At 55.5% G+C, this 20,831-nt stretch overlaps 6 protein-coding genes across 6 annotated transcripts; 4 read left to right on the forward strand and 2 right to left on the reverse strand.

Moving 5' to 3' along the window:
• Positions 1-2,889: 2,889 nt before the first annotated feature.
• Positions 2,890-4,236, forward strand: CkaCkLH20_02836 (uncharacterized protein; the record flags this gene model as incomplete). The annotated part of the gene is made up of 2 exons (XM_038885555.1): positions 2,890-3,123; positions 3,340-4,236. The coding sequence occupies 2 exons, from the start codon at positions 2,890-2,892 to the stop codon at positions 4,234-4,236; spliced, it is 1,131 nt and encodes a 376-aa protein (XP_038749486.1).
• A 455-nt stretch (positions 4,237-4,691) lies between these two features.
• Positions 4,692-9,021, reverse strand: CkaCkLH20_02837 (ABC transporter; the record flags this gene model as incomplete). The annotated part of the gene is made up of 6 exons (XM_038885556.1): positions 4,692-4,718; positions 4,772-6,985; positions 7,151-7,871; positions 7,921-8,015; positions 8,063-8,724; positions 8,778-9,021. 6 exons carry the CDS (start codon positions 9,019-9,021, stop codon positions 4,692-4,694), a joined length of 3,963 nt encoding a protein of 1,320 aa, XP_038749487.1.
• A 2,482-nt stretch (positions 9,022-11,503) lies between these two features.
• Positions 11,504-12,066, forward strand: CkaCkLH20_02838 (uncharacterized protein; the record flags this gene model as incomplete). Its single annotated transcript, XM_038885557.1, has 2 exons — positions 11,504-11,790; positions 11,859-12,066. 2 exons carry the CDS (start codon positions 11,504-11,506, stop codon positions 12,064-12,066), a joined length of 495 nt encoding a protein of 164 aa, XP_038749488.1.
• A 248-nt stretch (positions 12,067-12,314) lies between these two features.
• Positions 12,315-15,885, reverse strand: CkaCkLH20_02839 (DNA damage repair protein; the record flags this gene model as incomplete). The annotated part of the gene is made up of 2 exons (XM_038885558.1): positions 12,315-15,585; positions 15,638-15,885. 2 exons carry the CDS (start codon positions 15,883-15,885, stop codon positions 12,315-12,317), a joined length of 3,519 nt encoding a protein of 1,172 aa, XP_038749489.1.
• A 438-nt stretch (positions 15,886-16,323) lies between these two features.
• Positions 16,324-17,965, forward strand: CkaCkLH20_02840 (uncharacterized protein; the record flags this gene model as incomplete). Its single annotated transcript, XM_038885559.1, has 2 exons — positions 16,324-16,469; positions 16,522-17,965. 2 exons carry the CDS (start codon positions 16,324-16,326, stop codon positions 17,963-17,965), a joined length of 1,590 nt encoding a protein of 529 aa, XP_038749490.1.
• Positions 17,966-18,930: 965 nt separating this feature from the next.
• Positions 18,931-20,422, forward strand: CkaCkLH20_02841 (inosine-uridine preferring nucleoside hydrolase; the record flags this gene model as incomplete). Its single annotated transcript, XM_038885560.1, has 4 exons — positions 18,931-18,996; positions 19,168-19,253; positions 19,332-19,988; positions 20,050-20,422. The coding sequence occupies 4 exons, from the start codon at positions 18,931-18,933 to the stop codon at positions 20,420-20,422; spliced, it is 1,182 nt and encodes a 393-aa protein (XP_038749491.1).
• Positions 20,423-20,831: the final 409 nt, after the last annotated feature.

A 20,831-nucleotide genomic window follows, 5' to 3' on the forward strand; every position in this document is an offset into this window, starting at 1 on the left:
TTCTAACGTCCTAACTACGTCAACACGTCAACTAGAACTAGGTTGTCGTTTTGTATGAAGATTATGCTTACTGCTTAGGCGAGCTCTACCCCATGACTAGAAACATCGGGTAGTCTATCTTTGTCCTAGCAAGCCTAACCCACGGAACGGGCGAGCATGCTAAGCAGCAGAGTCATTTTCGGTCCTATCCATCCTCCTTGCCGGCCTTGAAACTGCTCGGATTAGCCCCACGGAGGGACGCTCGGACGCGTACGAACTCTAGAGGTCTTCCAGGTCGACCCCGACTACGAACTGGACGGAACACTCCGCTAGCAAAGGGCTGACTTTCAGCTCAACGGCCAGCAGCAGGGGGCCACGCGGACTACTCCAGTTGGGGGCTGTAAAGTGGCTTTATAGGTACGCAGAGCTCTCATCTGGATACCTACCCGTGATGGTGATGCGCCGGGGGTTACGCAACGGCTAACGAGTACAGACGCATTGCCTGCACCGCCCCCTATTCGCCCTATAGGGCTTTTATAGGAATGGGTACACTACACTAGAAGGCGGCCCCCCGACACGTGTGTTCCTACGTAAAGGCGCTGGGGAGAAGGCGGTATCCCGGCAGCTGTGGCTTGATATGCCGCGAGTCATATCGTGCCGGGATGATAGCTCTTAACGGGCGCGTGATATTAGGTGGACGTCGACGCGTGAGATTGATTCCGGTGGACGTTTTGGCGCGTGATTTTGGGGTGGACGTCGGGTCGATGAAACAGCGAGGACCTGGTAGTTATCCTGTCATCGGATCGGATCGGGTCGGGACAGGCGGTTTTTGGGGGTGATTTTCTTGGATTTCTTGCAATTGAGTTTTCTGAGTTTCTTTTTTTTCCCGCGCCGGTCAGGGTCACCGCGGATCACGCGGGCGGCAGGAGTTGCACTCTGGACGAACCAGGACTGAGATCGAACCCGAAAGCGAACCCGGTCTCTTGTACAAGGTAACTGGTGAGGGTATCTCTTGCCGAGAAAGAGGTTTCGAATTGCATCATATGGTGCTACCCTTGCCTTTTTGCAAGATGCCAGCTTCCCTGCTGCGAGAAGGGCTTTGGGAGCGTTGTGCGGATAATGGTCTTCCACGTTGATGTTCTCGTCCATCCCGGAGCCCTGGGTCACGGCGTGGTGCAGCACCCAATGGAAAGCATGATTTCGGAAGCTTGGGAGGAGCTTGGCTGTGTCGAGATCCAATACGTCGGGTTCTGATTGAGCCAAAAACCAAGGCTTTTTGCGGCATTTAGACGAGAGCCGTCTGGGAGTTTCGTAGTTTCTTGGTTTTGAAAACTACAGTTGCAATTCTTTTAAAAAGGGGTCGGGGTTCGCCGATCTCGTCACGCAGACGATGTGATGGGGTTCGTCTTGTCCCCTCCAGCTCGAAATTTTTGCGGAATTTTTCTTCGTTCGCGCGTGGTGGTTCTAGAAGAAGATCGACGTTCTCGCAATGACTCGTAATCCGCGCTGTGTCTTTCTGTAGATACAACCCAAACCTGATCCGGGGTCCCCGTTACATGTCGTCTGTGTGATTTTTTATAGTAATCCGGGAAACACTGATTCGTGGATCAAGCTCATGCCCGCGTTCCCCGTCTCGTTTGTTGATCTGTGCCGTGCCGGAGCAGCAGCTGTGTTGTAGTAGCTTCTGCTCTGGGGTTCACATGATGATGTCAGGACCGTTCTTGGGCCCTACCCTGAGTTTTTGGGGGAGGGATACTGGGATGGATGCGACCTTAATGCCACGACAAGCTGGCGGGCGTAAAAGGCGGTAGGACCAATTGCGCAGCTGGAAGGTCGCCGCGTTGTGATCGTCGCTCGTTACGGTGTTTTGATCTTGCGTGAACTCGTTTTGGAAGATCGACTTTTCGGGCTCGTGCATGGCTGCGACGATGGCATGGTTCTGCCTGTTTTGATCACTGTCGAGGATTCAGTTTCTTCTAGGCGGAAAATCCGCTTTTTGGCCGCTGAGTAACATGCTGGGCTTGGCGGGTTAGTGGTTGAGGGATAGCAAGCTGCTGTACTTTCAGAAAATCGTCTTCGAAGCTGTCAGAGTGAGATGATGAAAAATACTGAGATAATTCTACCCCATGAATGAATAACTAAGAGGTTCATATTCATTACAAGAACGACCACCTTTGGCACGTGTAAGCAGTAAACAAATGCCAAAACCACGTACACGAAAACCGGCAAAAACAACACAGAATCTCACTCATAGGCAATCGTAAACTACCGAAACTCCATAAAAGGAATCTATCGTGACGGTAGATCTCAGTTTGGGGGCCAGATAAACCTACCTCCCCAAAAGTCTAACCCGTCGTCCGAAAGGCAGCTCCTGCCGGACCGTTACCTGCCAGTCGGTAGACTGTATTTTTGGCGCGCATCGGGCTCCACTTTTGACAGGCTCGGGAGAGGCCGATCCACCCGCGTCCCACGGGTTCGGCCACGTGGGTCCATCGATAAGGAGGATTCGGCCGCGCCAGGGAGGGTCCCTTCCCCAGCAGGCACCGATGCGCTCCTTCATTGGACGGATTCGCGGAGGCGAGTACGCAGTACCCGCCCGAACGCGAACCCGCAGGGCACGCGGGAATGTCATCCTCTCTCTGTTGGACGGTTGCCTCGCGGGTGAATGCGACGAGGTCAAGGCTGAAGGCTGAATCGGTACGACTCCCTCTGTCGTGCGCGCGCGTGTGTAACGATTCACAGTCGAGGGAGGAAGACTTCAACTGAGATCAAGAGTCGCAAACGGGCTTCGCTCGCAAACACCCGAATCTCCGACGCTCTCCACCTTGCGCCGTGATATCCGGAGGGGGCTCAACTTCGACAACACTCCCTCGATTTTCGAAAAGGTGGCCTTGGAAGTGAAAGACGATCATGGACTCGCTCGTCAGTCCCTCTGTTGAACCGCGCACAGTGGCCGTCGTGGCCACGACTGTTTTCACCACCCTCTCCCTGCTCGCCCTCGCCCGCCGAGGCCTGTATCCGAAATGGGGCTCCGCGATCCCGAATCCCCTCAAGACCAAGATGCCTCAGCTCACGACTGACGAGGTTAAGAAGCTTGTTTATCGTCCTGATCACTTCCCTGGAGCTAGGGATGTCGATACGCCGGTGAGTTATCACTTCCTCCTGAGGCGTCTCGGTCGACCTGAGTGAGTGGCTGTGAAGAAACTGTCAGCGCCGATGGCATCCGGTCAGGGTACATGGAGCTATCGCAAGACCTTCCAACTGTGTTGTACACTCTTCCAGCCATACCAGGGAAAACCCCTCGCCACATTCTCCCCCTTCTCATATCCGTTGAAACGCCAAACAACTGACACCATCCAGTACGGCACAATCCGCGTCTACGAATGGGGCCCTGAAACAGGCCCCAAGGTCCTCCTCATCCACGGCATCAGCACGTCCTGCATGACCCTCGGCCGCATCGCCCACTCCCTCGTCTCCCGCGGCTGCCGCGTCATGCTCTACGACCTCTTCGGCCGCGGCTTCTCCGACGGCGTCGGCGACCTCCCCCACGACGCCCGCCTCTACACCACCCAGGTCCTCCTCGCCCTCGCCTCCTCCCCGCTGCCCTGGTCCGGCGCCGCCTCCGTCCGCGTCGTCGCCGCCTCCTTCGCCGCCGCCTTCCCCCACATGGTCGCGAGCCTCGTGCTCCTCGCCCCCGCGGGCCTCATCCGCGCCGAGAACTTCGGCATCGTCGCGCAGATCACGTTCCAGTCGGGCCTCATCCCGGAGCGCATCCTCGCCGCGGTCACGACGAAGAGGCTGCAGCGGCCCCTGGCCCCCAAGCGCCCCGGCGTGGTGATCGCGGACGACAAGGACCCGGCGGAGAAGGTCGCGGTCGCGGAGGTAACGTCGCCTGATGGGGAGGAGGACGCGCTGGTGGACAGGCGGGTGCGCGAGTACGTGCCGTGGATGGTCACGCACCACGCCGGGTTCGTGCCGGCGTTCATGAGCTGCGTGCGTCACGCCCCGCTGACGGACCAGCACGAGACGTGGCGCGCGCTGGGGAGGAGGGAGAAGGGGACCACGGCGGTGCTGATCGGACGGACTGACGAGGTCGTTGACGTGGAGCATTACGCGAAGGACGGGTTGCCGTTGTTGGGCGGCGAGGAGAGGGTGTTGTGGAGGATCCTGCCTGGCGGTCATGATTTCGTGATGACAAAGACGGAGCATATCATGCACGAGATTGATGCGTTTTGGGGCTTGAAGGTGCAGGCATAGATGGTGTTGGATATGTTGAGCGACTGGAGCATGTGGTAGACATAGAGGGCAACTTGGGATACGCGAGGCATTTGAGACGTTGAATCGGAGTTCACTGAGTCACGTCCTCTTATTCATTTTCTAGACGGGATCTGATTGATTATTGGGGACTCACTTTTATCCAGTTTCTTGGTGGCCTTCCATAGCACTTTCTGCTATGGTGATGACTTGTATCCTCACTTGGCTCATGCTTCGTATGTAAGTGCTGTCGCTGTCGTTGCTGAAGTTGTCGCCGTTGTCATCCGGTCGGTACTCATATACGTATGGATATTACTTTCAAAATAGAAATGACTTGTTCTTCGGTGAAGACCGGAGTGCTTCTAAATTCAGGGAGAAGTGAGGATATTCTAGTTCTATCACAATGACCCGCAGTCACATAACGCACAACCACACACACCACATTCTTCGCAGCAGTCTCAACGGTCCAGCGCTTGGCTATGACACTGGAAGTTTTGTTAGCAACCCATTTCCAGACGAGACGCGAATGACAACTTACCATGTGCCAGTACACACCCTTCTTCTTCAACAACTCAGAATGGCTACCCTTCTCCAGCAGCTTCCCCTCGCCCAGGACGAAGATGACGTCCGCGTTCTGCACAGTGGCCAGGCGGTGCGCCACGACAACCATGGTGCGTCCCTCGCCCGCCCGCTCGAACGCGGCCTGCACCAGCTTTTCCGACTCGGAGTCGAGCGAGCTTGTCGCCTCGTCGAGCAGAAGGATGTTCGGGTCCCTGACGAGCGCCCGCGCGATCGCGACTCGCTGTTTCTGACCGCCGGAGAGCGAGACGCCTTTGCTCCCGATGTCGGTGTTGTACCCCTCCGGGAGGGAGACGATGAAGTCGTGGATCGAGGCGTCGCGGCACACCTGGTGCAGCCGCTCTTCGGTTACGGAACCCTCGTCGACGCCCAGGAGGATGTTCTCCCGGATCGTGCCCTGGAAGAGGGTCGGCTCCTGCGCGACCAGGGATAGGTTCTTGCGGTAGTCGTAGACGTTGAGGTCCTTGATGTCCTTGCCGTTGCAGAGGATGGCGCCCCTGTCGACGTCGTAGAACCGCTCCATGAGCGAGATGATGGAAGTCTTGCCGCATCCGCTGGCGCCCACGAGGGCCGCGAACTGCCCCTTTTCGATGGTCAGGTTGAGCCCCTTAAAGACCGAGATGTCCCGCGTCGGGTACTTGAAGTGGACGTTTCGCAGCTCGATCTGCACGCCGCCCTCGGTGTCCGGGATCTTCTCCGTCGCCGCGATCTGGTCCCTGTTCCTCGAGTCCCGCATGTTGATGATTCGGTTCGAGGCCCCGGTGACCTGCGCCGCGTTTGGCCCGAAGCTGAGACTCTGACCGGCTGCCTCGGCGCCCTGGATGACGGCCATGAAGCAGACGAAGAACATCTCGGGGGTGTATTCGCCGGAGGCGAGGAGTCGACTTCCGTACCAGAAGATGAGAGCCTGGCAGGCCATGGAGGCCGAATCGGAGAAACCGAAAAGGAAGCTGGTCCAGCGAGCTTTTTTGAACGCCTGGGTTACGTGGCCCTTCAGGAGCTTCTCGTATCGAAGACATGTCATGTCTTCCAGCGTCAACGCGGACACCGTCCTGAACGCCCCGATGGATTCGGCGGCGAATTTCGAACTCTCCGCAAAGACCGCCGCGTTCATCTTGTCGAACTCGATCTCGTACTTGAACCGCAAGTACCCGCTCACAAGCAAGATAGGTGTTGTCACGAAGAGCGCCACGAGCGCCAGCTTCCAGCCGAACGCGAACGAAATCGCCAAAGCTCCAACGATGTTGAAGAGGGCCACATAGACCATGGCCATGTTCAGTCCCAACAGCTCTTCTAGCTGCTTGGGATCTCCAGCGACCCGGGCCGTCAAGCTGCCGTGCGCGTTCTCTTCTTCGTCGTAGAAAGAGGTTCGCTGGAACAAGATGGCCTCGAAGTACTGTTGCCGGTATACCGCGCAGATGAAGGCTGAAAGATACGTCGAGACGAAGCCCATGAAGAAGTACGAGAGACCGATGCCGATGGCCAGGATAGCCCACATGAGCGACCAGAAGTTACTGTCACTCCGGATCTTGTCGTCGCCGTTGTTGGGGTTGAAGACGAGAATGACCTTGGCGAACAGCCATGCTTGGATGGGTGTCCCGACCGCCGCGCACGCCGCGAATACGACCGTCAGGATGCAGAGCAGCCATCGGCTTCTTTGCTCGTACAGCAGCCTTCCGAAGCTTTGGAAGAGATTGCGGTTGATAGCTTGGGTCTGCTGGCGTGTGGTGCCTGTCTCGGACCTCGCGGCGCTCTTCTCGCGGTCGAGAACAGCACCGAGGTCGTCTTCCTTGTTGTCCGAGTCGCTGTCTTCGGTCTGGTCGCCCAGGGAAAGTTGCTGCGCGTGGACCAAGCCGTAGTACACGCCCTCATCGTCTTCGAGAAGACTTTCGTGCGTACCTTGCTCAACGACTCTTCCCTTCTTGAGAACGACGATACGGTCGGCTTTCTTAATAGTGGAGAGACGGTGAGCTATGGTTATGGTTGTGCGATTCTTGGAAACCTTGTCGAGAGCTGCCTGCACGATTTTCTCGCCGCGAACGTCGATGGCGCTAGTTGCTTCATCTAGGATCACGATTTTCGGCTTTCGGACGATGCTTCGGGCGATGGCGATTCGTTGACGTTGGCCACCTGACAGCTTTGCACCGGCGTCTCCGACGAGAGTTTCGTATCCCTATGATAAGGTCAGTGTCTGTCAAAGATTGTGTCGTAGAGTTGGGCTAGTGCTCGGTAATATGGCGACAAGAATGACGATGGCAACAAGAACAGATATAATGATAAAGACGAGAGAATAGACAGCGGTGATTATCAAGAAGGAATATGAACATGAAGGACTTACATCCGGCAGTCGATCGATGAACTCATCGGCAAACGATTCTTGGCATGCCTCCTTGACGAGTTCTCTCTTTTTCTCCTCTGACTCGTCCTCCCATTGAGAACCGATGAGTCCGTACGCCACATTTCGATAGATAGTGTCGTTGAAGAGGAATGGCTCTTGCTGGACGAGACCGATTTGAGACCGCCACCATTTTAGATCAATGTCGTCGAGGGAGTGATTGCAGGTTGAGACTGAGCCCTTGAGCTCAACAGCGGGCCCAGTCTGCTCAGGTTCAGGTTCGTTGTCTTCATCGTCGGAGTCCTCCTTTCCCTTCTTCTTGTTCTTCTTCTTCTGGGCTTCCTTTTTCTTATCCTTCTCGACCGCCTTGGCGATAACATATTGATCTTGCAACGTGTACCAACGCTCGATCAGCCCAACTATCGTGCTTTTGCCGGAGCCTGATGGCCCGACGATCGCCGTCACTTTACCGGATTCGATGGTGAGGTTGAGACCATCGAGGACTTTGACGTGTGGCCTGCTCGGGTACGCGAATGTGACGTCCTCGAATACGATGTTCTCGCTGGCGGAGACTTGTGGTTCTTTCAAGTCTCCCGTATGGGGAGTCGGCGCATCGATGACAGTGAGGAACTCGCATGCTGCTACCATTGCCTTGCTGATAGCGAGTAAAGGTGTGCTGATGCGTTCGAGAGACATTACAGTGAGCATCACAGACATGAGGACACTGAGAAAAGGATTAGTACGACCCATGTGTCTGATCACGAGCCACTTACATGATGACTTCGCCCACGTCACTAACTCGGCCGTCAACCCAGGCATGTGTGCCGTACCAAAAGGCAAGACCAAAGGCACCGAAAAGCGCAAAAAACTATTGCCTGTTAGCTAGAGTCAACACGTTCTCGTGTATCAACGTACGATGAAACCGAACTGCAGAGCCATCAACGGCGCCGTGAACTGGCCCTTTTGACGAGCAACCTGGACCCAGCGAGCATACCGCGCTGCGATGCGATCTTCTGCGCCACAAGCAGTGATCATTCGGATACTCGAGAAAGCCTCGCTCGCAACTGCGGATGCCTTGCCCTCCGCTTTGGTCATCTGGGTGTGACCCTTGATGATGAAGGGGAGCAGGATGCCCAAGACGAGCAGAATGAACAGGATGCATGACGCTGTGACTAAAGTCAATGCCCAGTTATACGTGAACGCGATGATGATTGAGGCAACTATCATCGTCGTGAACTCGAGAAATACGCCGAGTTTCTCGGAGATGCCGATTTGGAGGGTGTTTGCGGTGGATGTGATGGTACCGGCCGCCGCGCCTGCGGGCATCGAATCAAGGACGTGGATGGTCTGACCGAAAAGACGCTGGAGGTAGTGAAGACGGATACCGGAGGACAGTCGGATTCCAATCATTCGAAAGCCGAACTTGTTGATGTATCCCAGGGAAAAACGAGCCAGGAACAGGATGAAGAGGTAAAGCGACTGCCTGTCGGCTACTCTTTTGAACTCGGCCTGCTGGGCCTCTGTGTTCCCTCCTGTGGCGAACCCGTTGAAGTCGTTCACGAGCCGGCCAAAGATGACTGCAGACGCGGGTTAATCGGCGCCGTGGGATCCAACGGCGATGGGTTCTTACTGTTCATCAACGGCATTGTGATGCCGGCCCCCATGGAAGCGAGACCGGCGGCGAAGTAGGCGAAAATGTCCCATTTTGTCGCGTACGTGAAAACACGGAGGTAATCTTTGAAAGCCGGCTGGCGTTCAGGTCTGATCTTGGCCTCGGGTGTCGGCTGTTCGTTCTGTTTGACGGATTCCTCGAGGCCCTTTTTTTCGTCCACGACCGCCGCCGCCGGTGCGGTATCTTTATTGACGGTGTCCATAACTAAATGCCTTGAGGTGGAATTCAAAGAAGCATTGTCTTATGAGGGTGAGGTTGACGAAGGAAGAATCGTGTGCGATGTCGATATATGAAGTGTGAGTCGATAATGGGCAGCGTGTGGTGTGAAGGGCGAAGATACAATGCCAATCAGTCGACTCCTTGCAGAAGTTGCGTGGATGAAAGGAGCTCGCGACGAAGAACAAAAGGCTGCCTAGGACAGGTTTACGAGCCAGGTAAAGGGTGCCCGTGGGTTGATATGGAAAGGCCAAAATAACACCACATCTCGATGGAACTTACGTTCACTTTGATGACGAGACGTGGCTGCCACGAGTCCTAGTATTACATCCACGTTGAATCCATCCCCCGCCGTATTTCGTAAATCTGCAGGTCTCGTACAAATGGCGGTTGGAGCCAATCAAGATGACCGGAAAAGGCAAGCCAGGAGGGATGCCGGCCGGGGGGGACCCAGTCGAACCGGCGGGAGGTCAGCTGGGCCCACTCCGGATGGATATTTGACCCGCTCAGGAATGGCCCGGAGACAGTGCACGCACCACTAGTTGCTCGCTCCGCTAGGGGTCCCTCGAGGTTAATTCGAGTCTGTTTTCTTCCATGTCTTGAAGGAGTATCAAAGTGCTTCCATTCCCTGTGACCTTCTATTCGGCGGATTTTCAAAACTCCGCCGAGCCTCGACGTCTATAGAAAGTGACGTTCCCTCTAAAGAACAGTGCCCAGCTTGCCATGATGTGAGTGATTTGAAGCTAGTAAGCTGCCAAGCAACCTGCCAGTTCGGACTACAAGATATTTCCACTTTCAGGCAGGTTCTTGGGAGCAGGAATACCTGATTGACTGTCAACCCCGAAATGTAATACATCAACAATACCTATCGAAGCATTATAATCATGTTTTCAGTGCCTGCAATTCAACCTGTTTACGTCGTAGGAAGGCAAACCGCCACGTCCCACTTCGTGTTAGTGCCGTGAATCCTTCGTAAAACTTCCAATTTACGGGCCGTGCGTTCGGCGTCGCCAGTCCTGAGTTCCATATCTCAGAGTCCTATTAAGTCTTGGATTAAGCGAAGACCGATAGTCCTTCTCAAGTGGCCACTTGTCACCCATCAACATGGTGATTCATCTCCAAATTATTCAACGTTGATTGGGTACGCGGCGTGCTGACGAGTTTACATCTGATTACCGTTGATGCCTGGTGCTGCCTGCTGGGAAATATCATTGGTATGAAACGTGTCTTATTGCTGAGGTGCGACTTTCGACGAATGCAATCGCAATATGCCGCGCCACTGTCTCGCTTGTCCGCCGCGGAACGTCATTCTTCACCTCAAAGTCCTAGACGGACGCAGCATCACAACGGCCCCGCTTAATCTGACCGGCTCCCGCGTGGTGTTCCCCATTCACGTCGGGCTCGGGATACTCGAGAACCCCGAATGTCCCCGGGGAAAAGGCGGAACCACCCAGCGGAGCGGCTCCAATTATTTCTCGCAGACGGCCGGTGTCCCTCCGACTGAGTCCCAACGGCGACGAGGACATCGTTCCAACTACAACAGATGAATGCCAGTGAATATTTCGTTTGAGTCATAGAGAGAGCAGGTGTTTATCAATTTCGTCAACTTGGCCCGTACGGCTTGATACGGTTTGTAAGATGCTTTCTCCGCGGATGGTGTCAATGGCACAAATATCATAATCCAGCTGATGAAATCAGCATGTAAGGATTTCAAAACACAGTGAGGAAAGAGATATTTAAGACTACCTCACCACTAGTAAGAATAAGAAGAAGTCACGAAGGTTTTCAGCTCACCTCGCGATGACTTCGGATGGCAGCGATACCCCCAGCATCTCTCAGCTCACAGACCACCCCCAAATTCCCTCCGTCCCGTCCCGTTCAGGCCTAGACCAGCCGCCACACCTCAGGAGCAGGCCAGACCTTGCGTCCCTAGCCAGCCCGCTTCAGGCACTTCACACCCCGCTAATCCCGTTCCTCTCTCACCAGTGGCCTGCTAAACCTCCTCAAGCGCGCCATCACGGCGCAGCAGCAGGCCGCATAATCTCCTTGGCTTTCCATTGGTAACGCCGGCTAGGGGAAAAAAAGAAAGAGAATTTACTCCAATTAGGCTGAGGTGCTCACTAACTGAGAAGGGCCTTTTTTCTTCGAAACACCCTTTCTTCTCCTCAGCTACCCGGGCTCGGATTGTTTCCTCTGTGTCTCTCCCGTCCCCCTGAAAGCAGACCGAGAATGGCCTCGTCGTGAGAACGCGCTGCGCTTGCCGTGAGATTCCTGCTATCTGACCCTTAAATCGCCCACCGTCAGCAAACATTCCGAAGCCCCGCGAGAACGCGCCCGTTGAGCCTCTTATCTCGACAATCCCAGCATCGCCGATTGCGCGCGAACCGAATCTGTGTTGCTCGGCCGCCACATCGCATATCGAAATCTGAATGCCGGGTCGTCGCAATCGCCGACAAACCACACGCAAAATGACACGAAACATCCTCGCCCAGCTTCTGTCCACCCTCCTCCTCCTCGCCTTCCTCTCCCCCCTCGCCTCCGCGCAGGCCCTCTCGATCTACAAGGACTCCGACAAGTACAAGTACCAGGGCTGCTTCAACGAGACCAACGAGATCGAGAACACGGGCAAGCTGCGCGCCCTGTCAGACGGCGCGAGCAAGGCCTTCAACGGCAACATGACGGTGCCCATGTGCCTGAGCTTCTGCAGCAGCGGGACAGACACTGACTACAAGTACGCCGGCGTCGAGTACTCCCGGTAAGTTTCTGACATCTCACAGAATCTCCCATCCCACATCGGCGCGAAAATGCTGACATTTGTCTCAGTGAGTGCTGGTGTTCCCAGAAGTTATCCAGCCTCGCGACGAAGCTCGACGATGCGGCGTGCGATACCCCGTGCGACGGCAACAAGGAGGTGGCCTGCGGCGGCGCGTTGAAGCTGGGCGTGTACATGGTCCAGAGCGGAGGCGCTCGCGTCACGGCTACGGCTTGGGCAGCTTCGGCCGTCGCAATGTTGGCGCTTATCTATCTGTGATGTTGTTTGACGAGTTTACGATTGAAGTAGTTTTACATTGGGCGTGGTAGGTCAATTGAATTTTGGATACCGGGGGCACTTTTCGAGAACGTTTTGGAAGATACCCCTGACGCTGCATCATGATTTCAGTCGGGTTGAGACATTCTCGAATAAGAAAACATACAATCAATTCAACAGGCTTCAGGTTTCCTATGCACCCCAACGCCAATCCAAAGGTATCCCGGGCATGAATCGTGAATCATACAAACTCATAGCTTGAGAGGACCCAAGCCTCTTCGCTCAACCGCCCTCTGCACTCCTGCTTTGATGTCGCCGATCGTCCTCCTCCATCCCTGCTTTCCAATCCCGTCACTCTCGTCCTCCTCCACCAGCCACTCGAGCCACTGGACCAACTTGGACGCCTTATGCATGTCTCGCTCCTCGGCGACGACCTTGGCGAGGTACTTCTCAAACATGACAACATCGTCCTGATGCGGCCCCTCCGCGCGGGTCCCGTCGTGCCAAGCCTCGATCATGTCCTTGATCTCCTGCACCGTCTTCACCGCGGACCCCATGAAGTTGGCCTTGGGCGGGGGCGCCGGGAACTGGAGTTTGGTCTGCCCGCCGGGCAAAAAGTCGCTCGCCTCGGCCGGGCGGGGCTTCCGGGGAGCGTTGAAGTTGAGCCCCGAGCGTTGGGCGAGGGACCGTCGCCGGTGGTCTTCGATGACCTCCCGACGGACGTCTTCGGGCAGCTCGGCGAGGAACTCCGGGTCCAGTTCCTCCGGCTCTTTGTGCTGCGCCGGGGCGGCTCCCTTGATCGGCAGGAAACTCGTTTGCTGGCGGTTCGCGGCTGCGTCTTGCTGTCGCTCCCTGGCATTGTTGAACAAGCTCCTGCCTCCGCGTTTCGTTGGTGTTGTTTGCTTCCTTGGTTGGATGAGTCTGTCCTTGCGTGGCGACTGTGGCAGGCGGGCTTGGGCTTGGGCGGGTTTTCGACCGTATTGAGCGAGGACCTCGGCCTTCATATCCTCGGGTAAGGCATTGAAAACCTCTGGATCAACCTGTGACGGGATCTCATCCTGTAGCTGTACAGCAGGGCTTTGACTGCGCGATTTGATCTTGGGCGAGGCCGGTCTAGGTGCAGGCGGTGGCTTCTGGCCCCTCTGCAGCTTCGATCGAATGTCGCTTGGCAATTCGGCAAGGACAGCTGGGTCGACTTGTGACGGGAGGATGAACTGGGTTCCCATGATGTTCAATGGTGTATGAGCCTTGTCATCCAGCTCGCCAGCCCGTGCCAACGCCAGGGCTGGGTGTACCTTGGGTTTCCTTGGTGTCAAAGGATCATCGGCAATAGGATCTTGTGCAACATCCCCGCGCCTTTGAGCTGGCTTTGGTTTCGAAGGGCTTTTGGAATCCTCAATGGGATCAACACGACTCTTCTTTGCTGATGTTGTGCTGTTGAAAGTTGGAAATGCTAGCCTCCTCTGGCTGCTCTCTGGGCCAGCTGGTCCGGTTTTGATGGGTTCAAGTTTCGTTAGCTGTACACCAAGGCCCCGGAGGTCTCCAGGGCTGAACTTGTATGATTTCAATACGGAGACGGCCTCTTTTGCAATCGTCTCGGCATTGTGGGTGGCAACGCCAAACATGACGCTCTTGCTGAAGCTATCACATTTGCCGTGTCCTAGGTGTTTTGCTGGATCAAGGGGCGCATCCAGAGATCGGCGCATGATCTTCATTGTGAACTGCTTCCCTTTGACCTGCTCATTGAGGAGACGGCGTTCCAACTCTGTGCAAAGATTCATCACGAATTCCTCAGCTTCTTGTTGGTTGATGAAGCGAATACCCCAATTCACCTCTGCTGACACCGATTTTCTAGGAGGATGGTCTCCAACCTCAGCGCGATCAATGCCTCGGGCGTACTCCCAGAGCTTCTCCCCAGTCTTGGGCCCCAGAGACGAGGATAAGCGTTCCTTCGAAACTTGTCGAATATCTTTAACGTATTTGACCCCGATTTCCTCTAATTTGCCGCTGAGACTGTAGGCGACTCCCGGAAGATCCTTTGCCTCGAGCTCTCCGAGGACATCGAGCACTTGTTCAGGCTTGATTTGGAACTGGCCGGCAGGTTTCGCGCGCCTGAGGGCACACTTGGCCTGGAGAATGTTGCCTCCAATACCAACGGAAACCGCGCACCCAGTCGAGGCTTTGATCTTGTTGCGGAGTCCGAGAGCAATTTGTTCGGCCTTGTCTTGCTCTCTCCAGATGCTGCCTTCATCGACACCGGTGCCATCAGAACCGACGCTGGAAAGGATAATGGATGTGATGTCAACGAGTGCCTCGTCAATACTGACACTTTGAACGACCCCTCCGACGTCCAAGATGGCGCTATAGAATAGGCGGCTTGCTTCTTCATACGCTGGGAAGTCGTAAGGTAGAACCTTGATATCCGGACACAGCTCAAGCGCGCGTTTCATCCACATGCCGTTCTTGACCCCGAATTTGCGGGCGACGTAGTTGCAGCTTGCGATCTCCGATGCAGTGCCACTACTGTGAGCGACTACAGTTGGCTTATCGACGTATTCCGGATTGCGTTTCAGGGACACTGCGCAGAAGAAGCTGTCGAAGTCGACGTGGATGATGTACCGTCGTGACCCTGATTTTCGCTTGATAGCTTTCACAGGTCCTTTCTCTTTGGCGAGCTTTTGCATCCTGGACTTCAGCTCGGCTTTCCAGGTGGACAAGTGATGAAGGCGGCTTTCGGAATAGAATTGCTTCAAGAATTCGGGGTTCGCCGTTGAAGACTTCCAAATTTTGGGGTCCGAAAGCAGCCAGGCGTTGTGTTCTTCGGATGTCATGTTTGCTGGCATTTTGGCGACTTGTTTTGTGTCTTCTTTCACTGAAGGAACTGTATCTTTCGTCTCGGTAGTTTCGGTTTTCGGCTCGACCATCTGCTCGGTCTTAGGGGTTTCAGTCGTCGGATTGGGTTTTGTCTTCTCGAATCCAGGAACCGCCGTCTCGACGGGAAGAATGTCGACCATCAACTCATCGATTTCCACATCATCAAACTCTCCAACATCGTCCTTCTCGATTTTCCGAACCTTGCGAAGAGGAGAGTCCCCCGGACTGTCAGTGATAAAGTCATGCTTGCGAGACAGTGGTGACTCGGCACGCTCAGCGACGCGCGTCCGGGATGGAGTAATGGGGCTGCCGGCAGATGCCTTGAATTGACTGGTGTAAAAACTGTTGTCCGTCTGCTCTCTGTATCCCCGTCGGGACTGAGGAGTAGCTTGACTGAGCCTGTTGGAATCGTCGAATTTCAGAACTTTTTGCCGAGGCCCATCGTTATCCACTCGGTAGTCCGACCAAGGTAGAAGTCTCCCTGCTTGAATCGATTCTGTAACCCATGCAGGCTTCACTAGACGGTATTTGCTGTAGTCCACAGATTTCTTTGGCGGTATAGAAGACGCTATGATATGTGTCGCCATCGTCTTGGAGTCCAGATATTGCAGAAACCCTGCTCCATGCTGCACGAGCTCGCGATGAAGGCTTCAAGATGTCCGTTAGCGAGTCACATTTGCGCAATGGAGAGGCGACCTACATATGAAGAGGCGGCTGCGTATATCCCGTAACATGCGCGACGACGCCTTTGAATATCTGAGGCTTCTCACGCGAAGAAACTCTCATATCTGCGTCAAGGTTCTGTAGCTTAATCTTCTTGCGCCTGAAGTAGTCGCCGAAGCCGCCGAATGCGCTTGGCTCATACTCCTCGCCAGCTTCGTCCGTGAACTCATGGTTTTCGATCCGCTTCCTCACTTGCGAGGAGTTCTTGTCGAGGCGGCTTCCCATTTTGGTCGACTTTTGTAAAATGTTGTGGAATTGACGGTTCTGAAGGCTGGGATGATTGGCGATAGCCCAGTGCTAGCGCTCTGACGGATTCTTCACCAAACGTGTAGTCCAAGAGATCGACTCCAAGACATCGAACATTTCCAACGATGAGGAGGGGCGGCGCTCATCGTATGTCATCCAAGTGAAATGAGACGACGGGAATGTGTAAATAAAAATGATGCGACGGGTGTGACGGAGCACCGCTGAGATGCCTGGGACCGCGTAAAGTGAAGTGGGGCAATCCGCGGCGCGTGGTTGACGCGCCCCACGTGATCCTCAGCCATGACTAATCAGCCATCCGCAAGCTTTTCGGAGTTAACGCAGTCAACCAACTTACATCGGACTGTTTTGGCGCGGTTGCGATTCGTTCGCTGACTGTGGCATCAACGCACCGCGACCATGAATAACGAACAATTCCGCAAGCTCTTAGGAGCAGACTCGGCAAAGCCTGCGTCACCAAGCAATGGGCAGACTACAGGCAAGGCCAGCCCAGCTGCCCCTGGGGCGCTGGGCTCGCGACAAAGATCGAGCATCCCCATGACGCCGTAAGCTCCTCCGTCACATTCCCTCGACATTTTGGTCTAACGTATACTTTAGTCGCTCTGTCGGTGGCAGAAATCCTCACAATGAATTCGCGCGACAGCTTGCCGCTCGAAATCAAGCAGCACAGCCTCAAAAGAAGTTTCGGTCATCAGCGCCGAAAGGATCTCGACTCGCCGAGGGCTACGTGGACCGGTCGAAAGAACGCTACGACGAAGAAGAAGACGACCGCGCGAAGAGGATCAAGGCGTTGGAGGAGGCATACAAGAAAGAGGAGATCGACAAATCGACGTTTGAGAAGTTGCGCAACGAAATTGCAGGAGGTGACATCTCCAGTACACATTTGGTCAAAGGACTGGACTTCAAGCTCTTGGAGAGGATACGCAGAGGAGAAGACGTCTGGAACGACAAGAAAGATGCAGAAGAAGAGGCGCCGCCGCCCGAAGAGGATGTGGACGACGCCTTTGACGAAATTGAGGAGACAGAAGTGAAGGCTATCGAGAAGGAAACGGTCAAAAAGAAGGGACAGATGGCTGCCGGAGGACTCGTTCCTGGAAAGAAGAGAACGCGAGATCAAATCGTTGCTGATATGAAGGCCGCACGGGCGGCTGCGAAGGCAGCGCAGGACAATCTAGGTGACAAGTTCCGGAAGATCGGGGCGAAGCAGAAGCCCGGGACTCGTATTGAGCGAGACAGCAAGGGCCGCGAGGTCATGATCATTGTCGACGAAGACGGACATGAGAAGCGGAAGGTCCGCAAACTTCAACCAGAAGCTGAGGAGGAGCAGCGCAAGGAGTTCATTCCTGGTAAGGACGCGAAGCCGCTCGGCATGGAGGTGCCCGAATTCTATAAGAAGCAGCAGGTGGAGGAAGCTGAAGACGACAACGATGACATCTTTGCCGACGCTGGAGACGATTACGATCCGCTTGCCGGTATGGACAGCAGCAGCTCTGACGATGACGACGAGGGCGAAGTGAAGGATAAACCTGATACAAAGAACGACAAGAAAGAATCGAAGCCCGACTCCATGTCCATGCCACCGCCACCCAAGCCGGCGGCACCACGCAATTATTTCAAGGACTCAAAGACAGAGCTCATGTCATCACAAACACTCAAAGCACCTTCTATGGAAGACCCAGCGATCAGGGCAGCGTTCAAGAAGGCTGCACAACTCAGAGCAGCGAATAAGGCCGAGGAAGAGGATGACGAAGATGATGAGGAGGCCAAGGCCCGGGCGGCGCGCCGCAAGAACATGCTGGAGTCGGTTGACCGAGACGCCCAGGATCTAGATATGGGCTTCGGCACCAGCCGCTTTGAAGACGAGGCCGACTTCGATGATCAGCCTATCAAGTTGTCAGAGTGGGGCAACGAAGACGACGACGAAGGCCGCGGCGGCAAGGCGAAGAGGAAGAGAGGCCCCAAGAAGAGGAAGGGTGATGGCAACAACGCAGCAGATGTGCTCCGAGTGATGGAGCAGCGAAAAGCTGCAGAGAAGTCCTAAACAGGCGCGTGCTTTGGTACGAAAGCTCTAAATCAGAGCGGTCGTACCTTCAACTCGCAATTGCAACGTCTAGCTGGCGACTTGGAAGGGTGCCCAGTTCGTCATGGTTTCGCGATACCCTCGCGTTTCTCTTCGAGGGAGCATCGGACCAGCAAACGCACGAAGATCCGTTCAAGAGGCAACGCGTACGACTGCAGCGCGCCATCTACATGGACCATTATGGCCATGCCTTACACCAGGTACTCAGCTTTATCAGACAACCGCTTTAGGCCTGCTTGGGTGATAAAACTCAAGGCCTACTGAGCTCGAGACGCAAAAATGACGTTGAGGATATCAGAGTTCGATGACTAAGCAGGCGGATGACCTTCTGCGAGACCCGGCAAACACGGAAGTGTTTTCGGTGGTGGTGGTGTTGGCCTGCTGGACCTTCCGAAACGGGCGCATGCCGTGTGCTCGGAGGGCACCGCCTCATCCATCAATGACCGCTCAATTCTGCCCCCCAAAGTCGTTCTATTTCTCTGAGGTAATCGCCCGAAGGCCCCCATCCAAGTTGCTCGGCATTCCGAAAGCCCAGAGCACCGTTCATACGGTTTCGTCTAATAAGAATCAATCAAAACACCGCAGACATCATGATTATCATGTGATGGGATTGGCCCAATCTCTCGTTCAGGCACCGCCCAGGTGCCAGTCCACCTCTCTCCCGGCGGTTCCCAACGGTTCCCCCCGCCCCCGTATTATCAACAGCCCCAGAGGGTCCCCCGTGCCCGTTTGGTTGGTCTTATCCACCGAGGAGTGGGAACGCACCAGTGTCACTAAAAGCGCACGGCGACGAGTCCGTGGCTGTCCACCCGCTGCCGCCGCGGACAACCCTCACGCACCTGATTGCCACAATCTCTGTCCAGAGTCTTCTGTAATTCCCTACAATCCAGCATTCTTATTTTTGCACATTATTTCTCTCCTACAAGATGGTTGACCTCGACTTGCCGGAAACCCCAGTTCCAGTCTGGTTGGACTGTGATCCCGGTCACGATGTGAGTTGCCCGCACTTTTTGTGGTGTGAGTGAGGGGTCGAGCATGAAATGAACTTGCATGCCTCTCAGGCCTCACTCACACATACCGCGCATGCGAACTCATGCACGATTTTGCGCCATACCGCCGCGCGCCAGTACGGAACCAACACCGTTACTGACTGACGTCGACAGGACACCTTCGCCATCCTCCTGGCCGCTTACCACCCAACGATCAAGCTCCTGGGTCTCTCGACCGTGTTCGGAAACGCCCCCCTAGAGTATGTTGCCCCTCATAGCAGCATCGTTTTACACGATGTGCCTCACCCGCCATGAATCACCTACTAACCGCCGCGCAGAAAAACAACAGCCAACGCCTGCTCCATCCTCACGGCAATCGGCAAGCACAATGAGATCCCCGTCCACGTCGGCGCCGCCAAGCCCATGTCCCGCCCGCCCATGCAGGCCGCCACCGACATCCACGGCGAGTCCGGCCTCGACGGCACCGACCTGCTCCCGCAGCCCCTGAAGCCCGCGGACCGCAGCACCCCGGCCGTCGACGCCATGGCCGCCGCCCTCTCCGCGCAGGCCCCCGGCACCGCCTGGCTCGTCGCGACGGGGTCCCTGACCAACGTCGCCCAGCTCTTCGAGAAGTACCCGGACCTCGTGGCCCACATCAAGGGCCTCAGCATCATGGGCGGCGCCATCGGCGACGGCTTCACGGACATCGTCTTGGGGAAGGTCGACGGCGTCGCGCGCGTGGGGAACTGGACGCCCTGGGCCGAGTTCAACATCATCATCGACCCCGAGGCCGCCGCCAGCGTCTTCCACAACAAGGCGCTCGCGGCCAAGACGACCCTCGTGCCGCTCGACCTGTCGCATCAGGTTCTCGCCACCGAGGAGGTGAGGGAGTTGTTGTTGTACGGCAAGGAAGGGGGTGAGAAGACGGGGAGGGGCAAGACCACGTTGCGGCAGATGCTGGTGGAGCTCCTCATGTTCTTCGCCAAGACGTATAGGTATGCCCACTCGAGATTCTCCTAGTCATGAAGGGTAAGATGAAAGGCTGACTGATTCCAGCGACGTCTTCGGCATCACCGCCGGACCGCCCCTCCACGACCCCCTCGCCGTGGCCGCCGTGCTCACGGGCACCAAGCACGAGATCCCCTTCCACGACTTCGACACCAAGAAGGGCAACTGCGTAAAGTACCACGAGCGCTTCGACCTGACCGTCATCACGGAGGGTTCGCTCGAGGATGCCAAGGAGGGCAAGGCGCAGCTTGGCAGGACCGTCGCGAAGTTGCTGGAGCCCGGTAGCGAGGGCGTGAGGATACCCCGCGGCCTCGACATTCCCATGTTCTGGAAGGTCATTGAGGAGTGTACGGAGAGGGCGGACCGTGTTAATGCTGGTGAGGTGACGGGGCTGAAGGAGAACGGGACGCTGCAGAACTAAAAAATGCAAGTTGGGCGTACCGGTTGAACATTGGATGAGCCATTATTACTTGAATATAAGTCCTTTACATACGTACTATGGAAGCATATACAGCCAGTGACGTTTCCTCTTCTTCTCGTTTGATCTACGATCATGGTATGGTCGTTGACTATTCGAGGCCATCTGCCAGGCTGTTTGTGGCAAGACAGGACGACGATTGCCACGAGTCTCTGAAGTTGAAGTTGACGTTGTTGCGGGCTGGATGGTAACACTTATGTGCTCTAGAGATCCAGGCCCTCGATCTCACCTGTCACTCAGACGCCACGAATACGCCCCGGTCCAGAGAGATAACGGATAAGAGCGTGCTAAGAAGGATTTCGTTGTTGGCGATTTGGATTTGGCTCCTAATGCAAACGTAACAATAAAAGCA

This window comes from Colletotrichum karsti, assembly GCF_011947395.1.
Source record: "Colletotrichum karsti strain CkLH20 chromosome Unknown Scaffold6, whole genome shotgun sequence".
Classification (NCBI taxonomy): Eukaryota; Fungi; Ascomycota; class Sordariomycetes; order Glomerellales; family Glomerellaceae; genus Colletotrichum; species Colletotrichum karsti.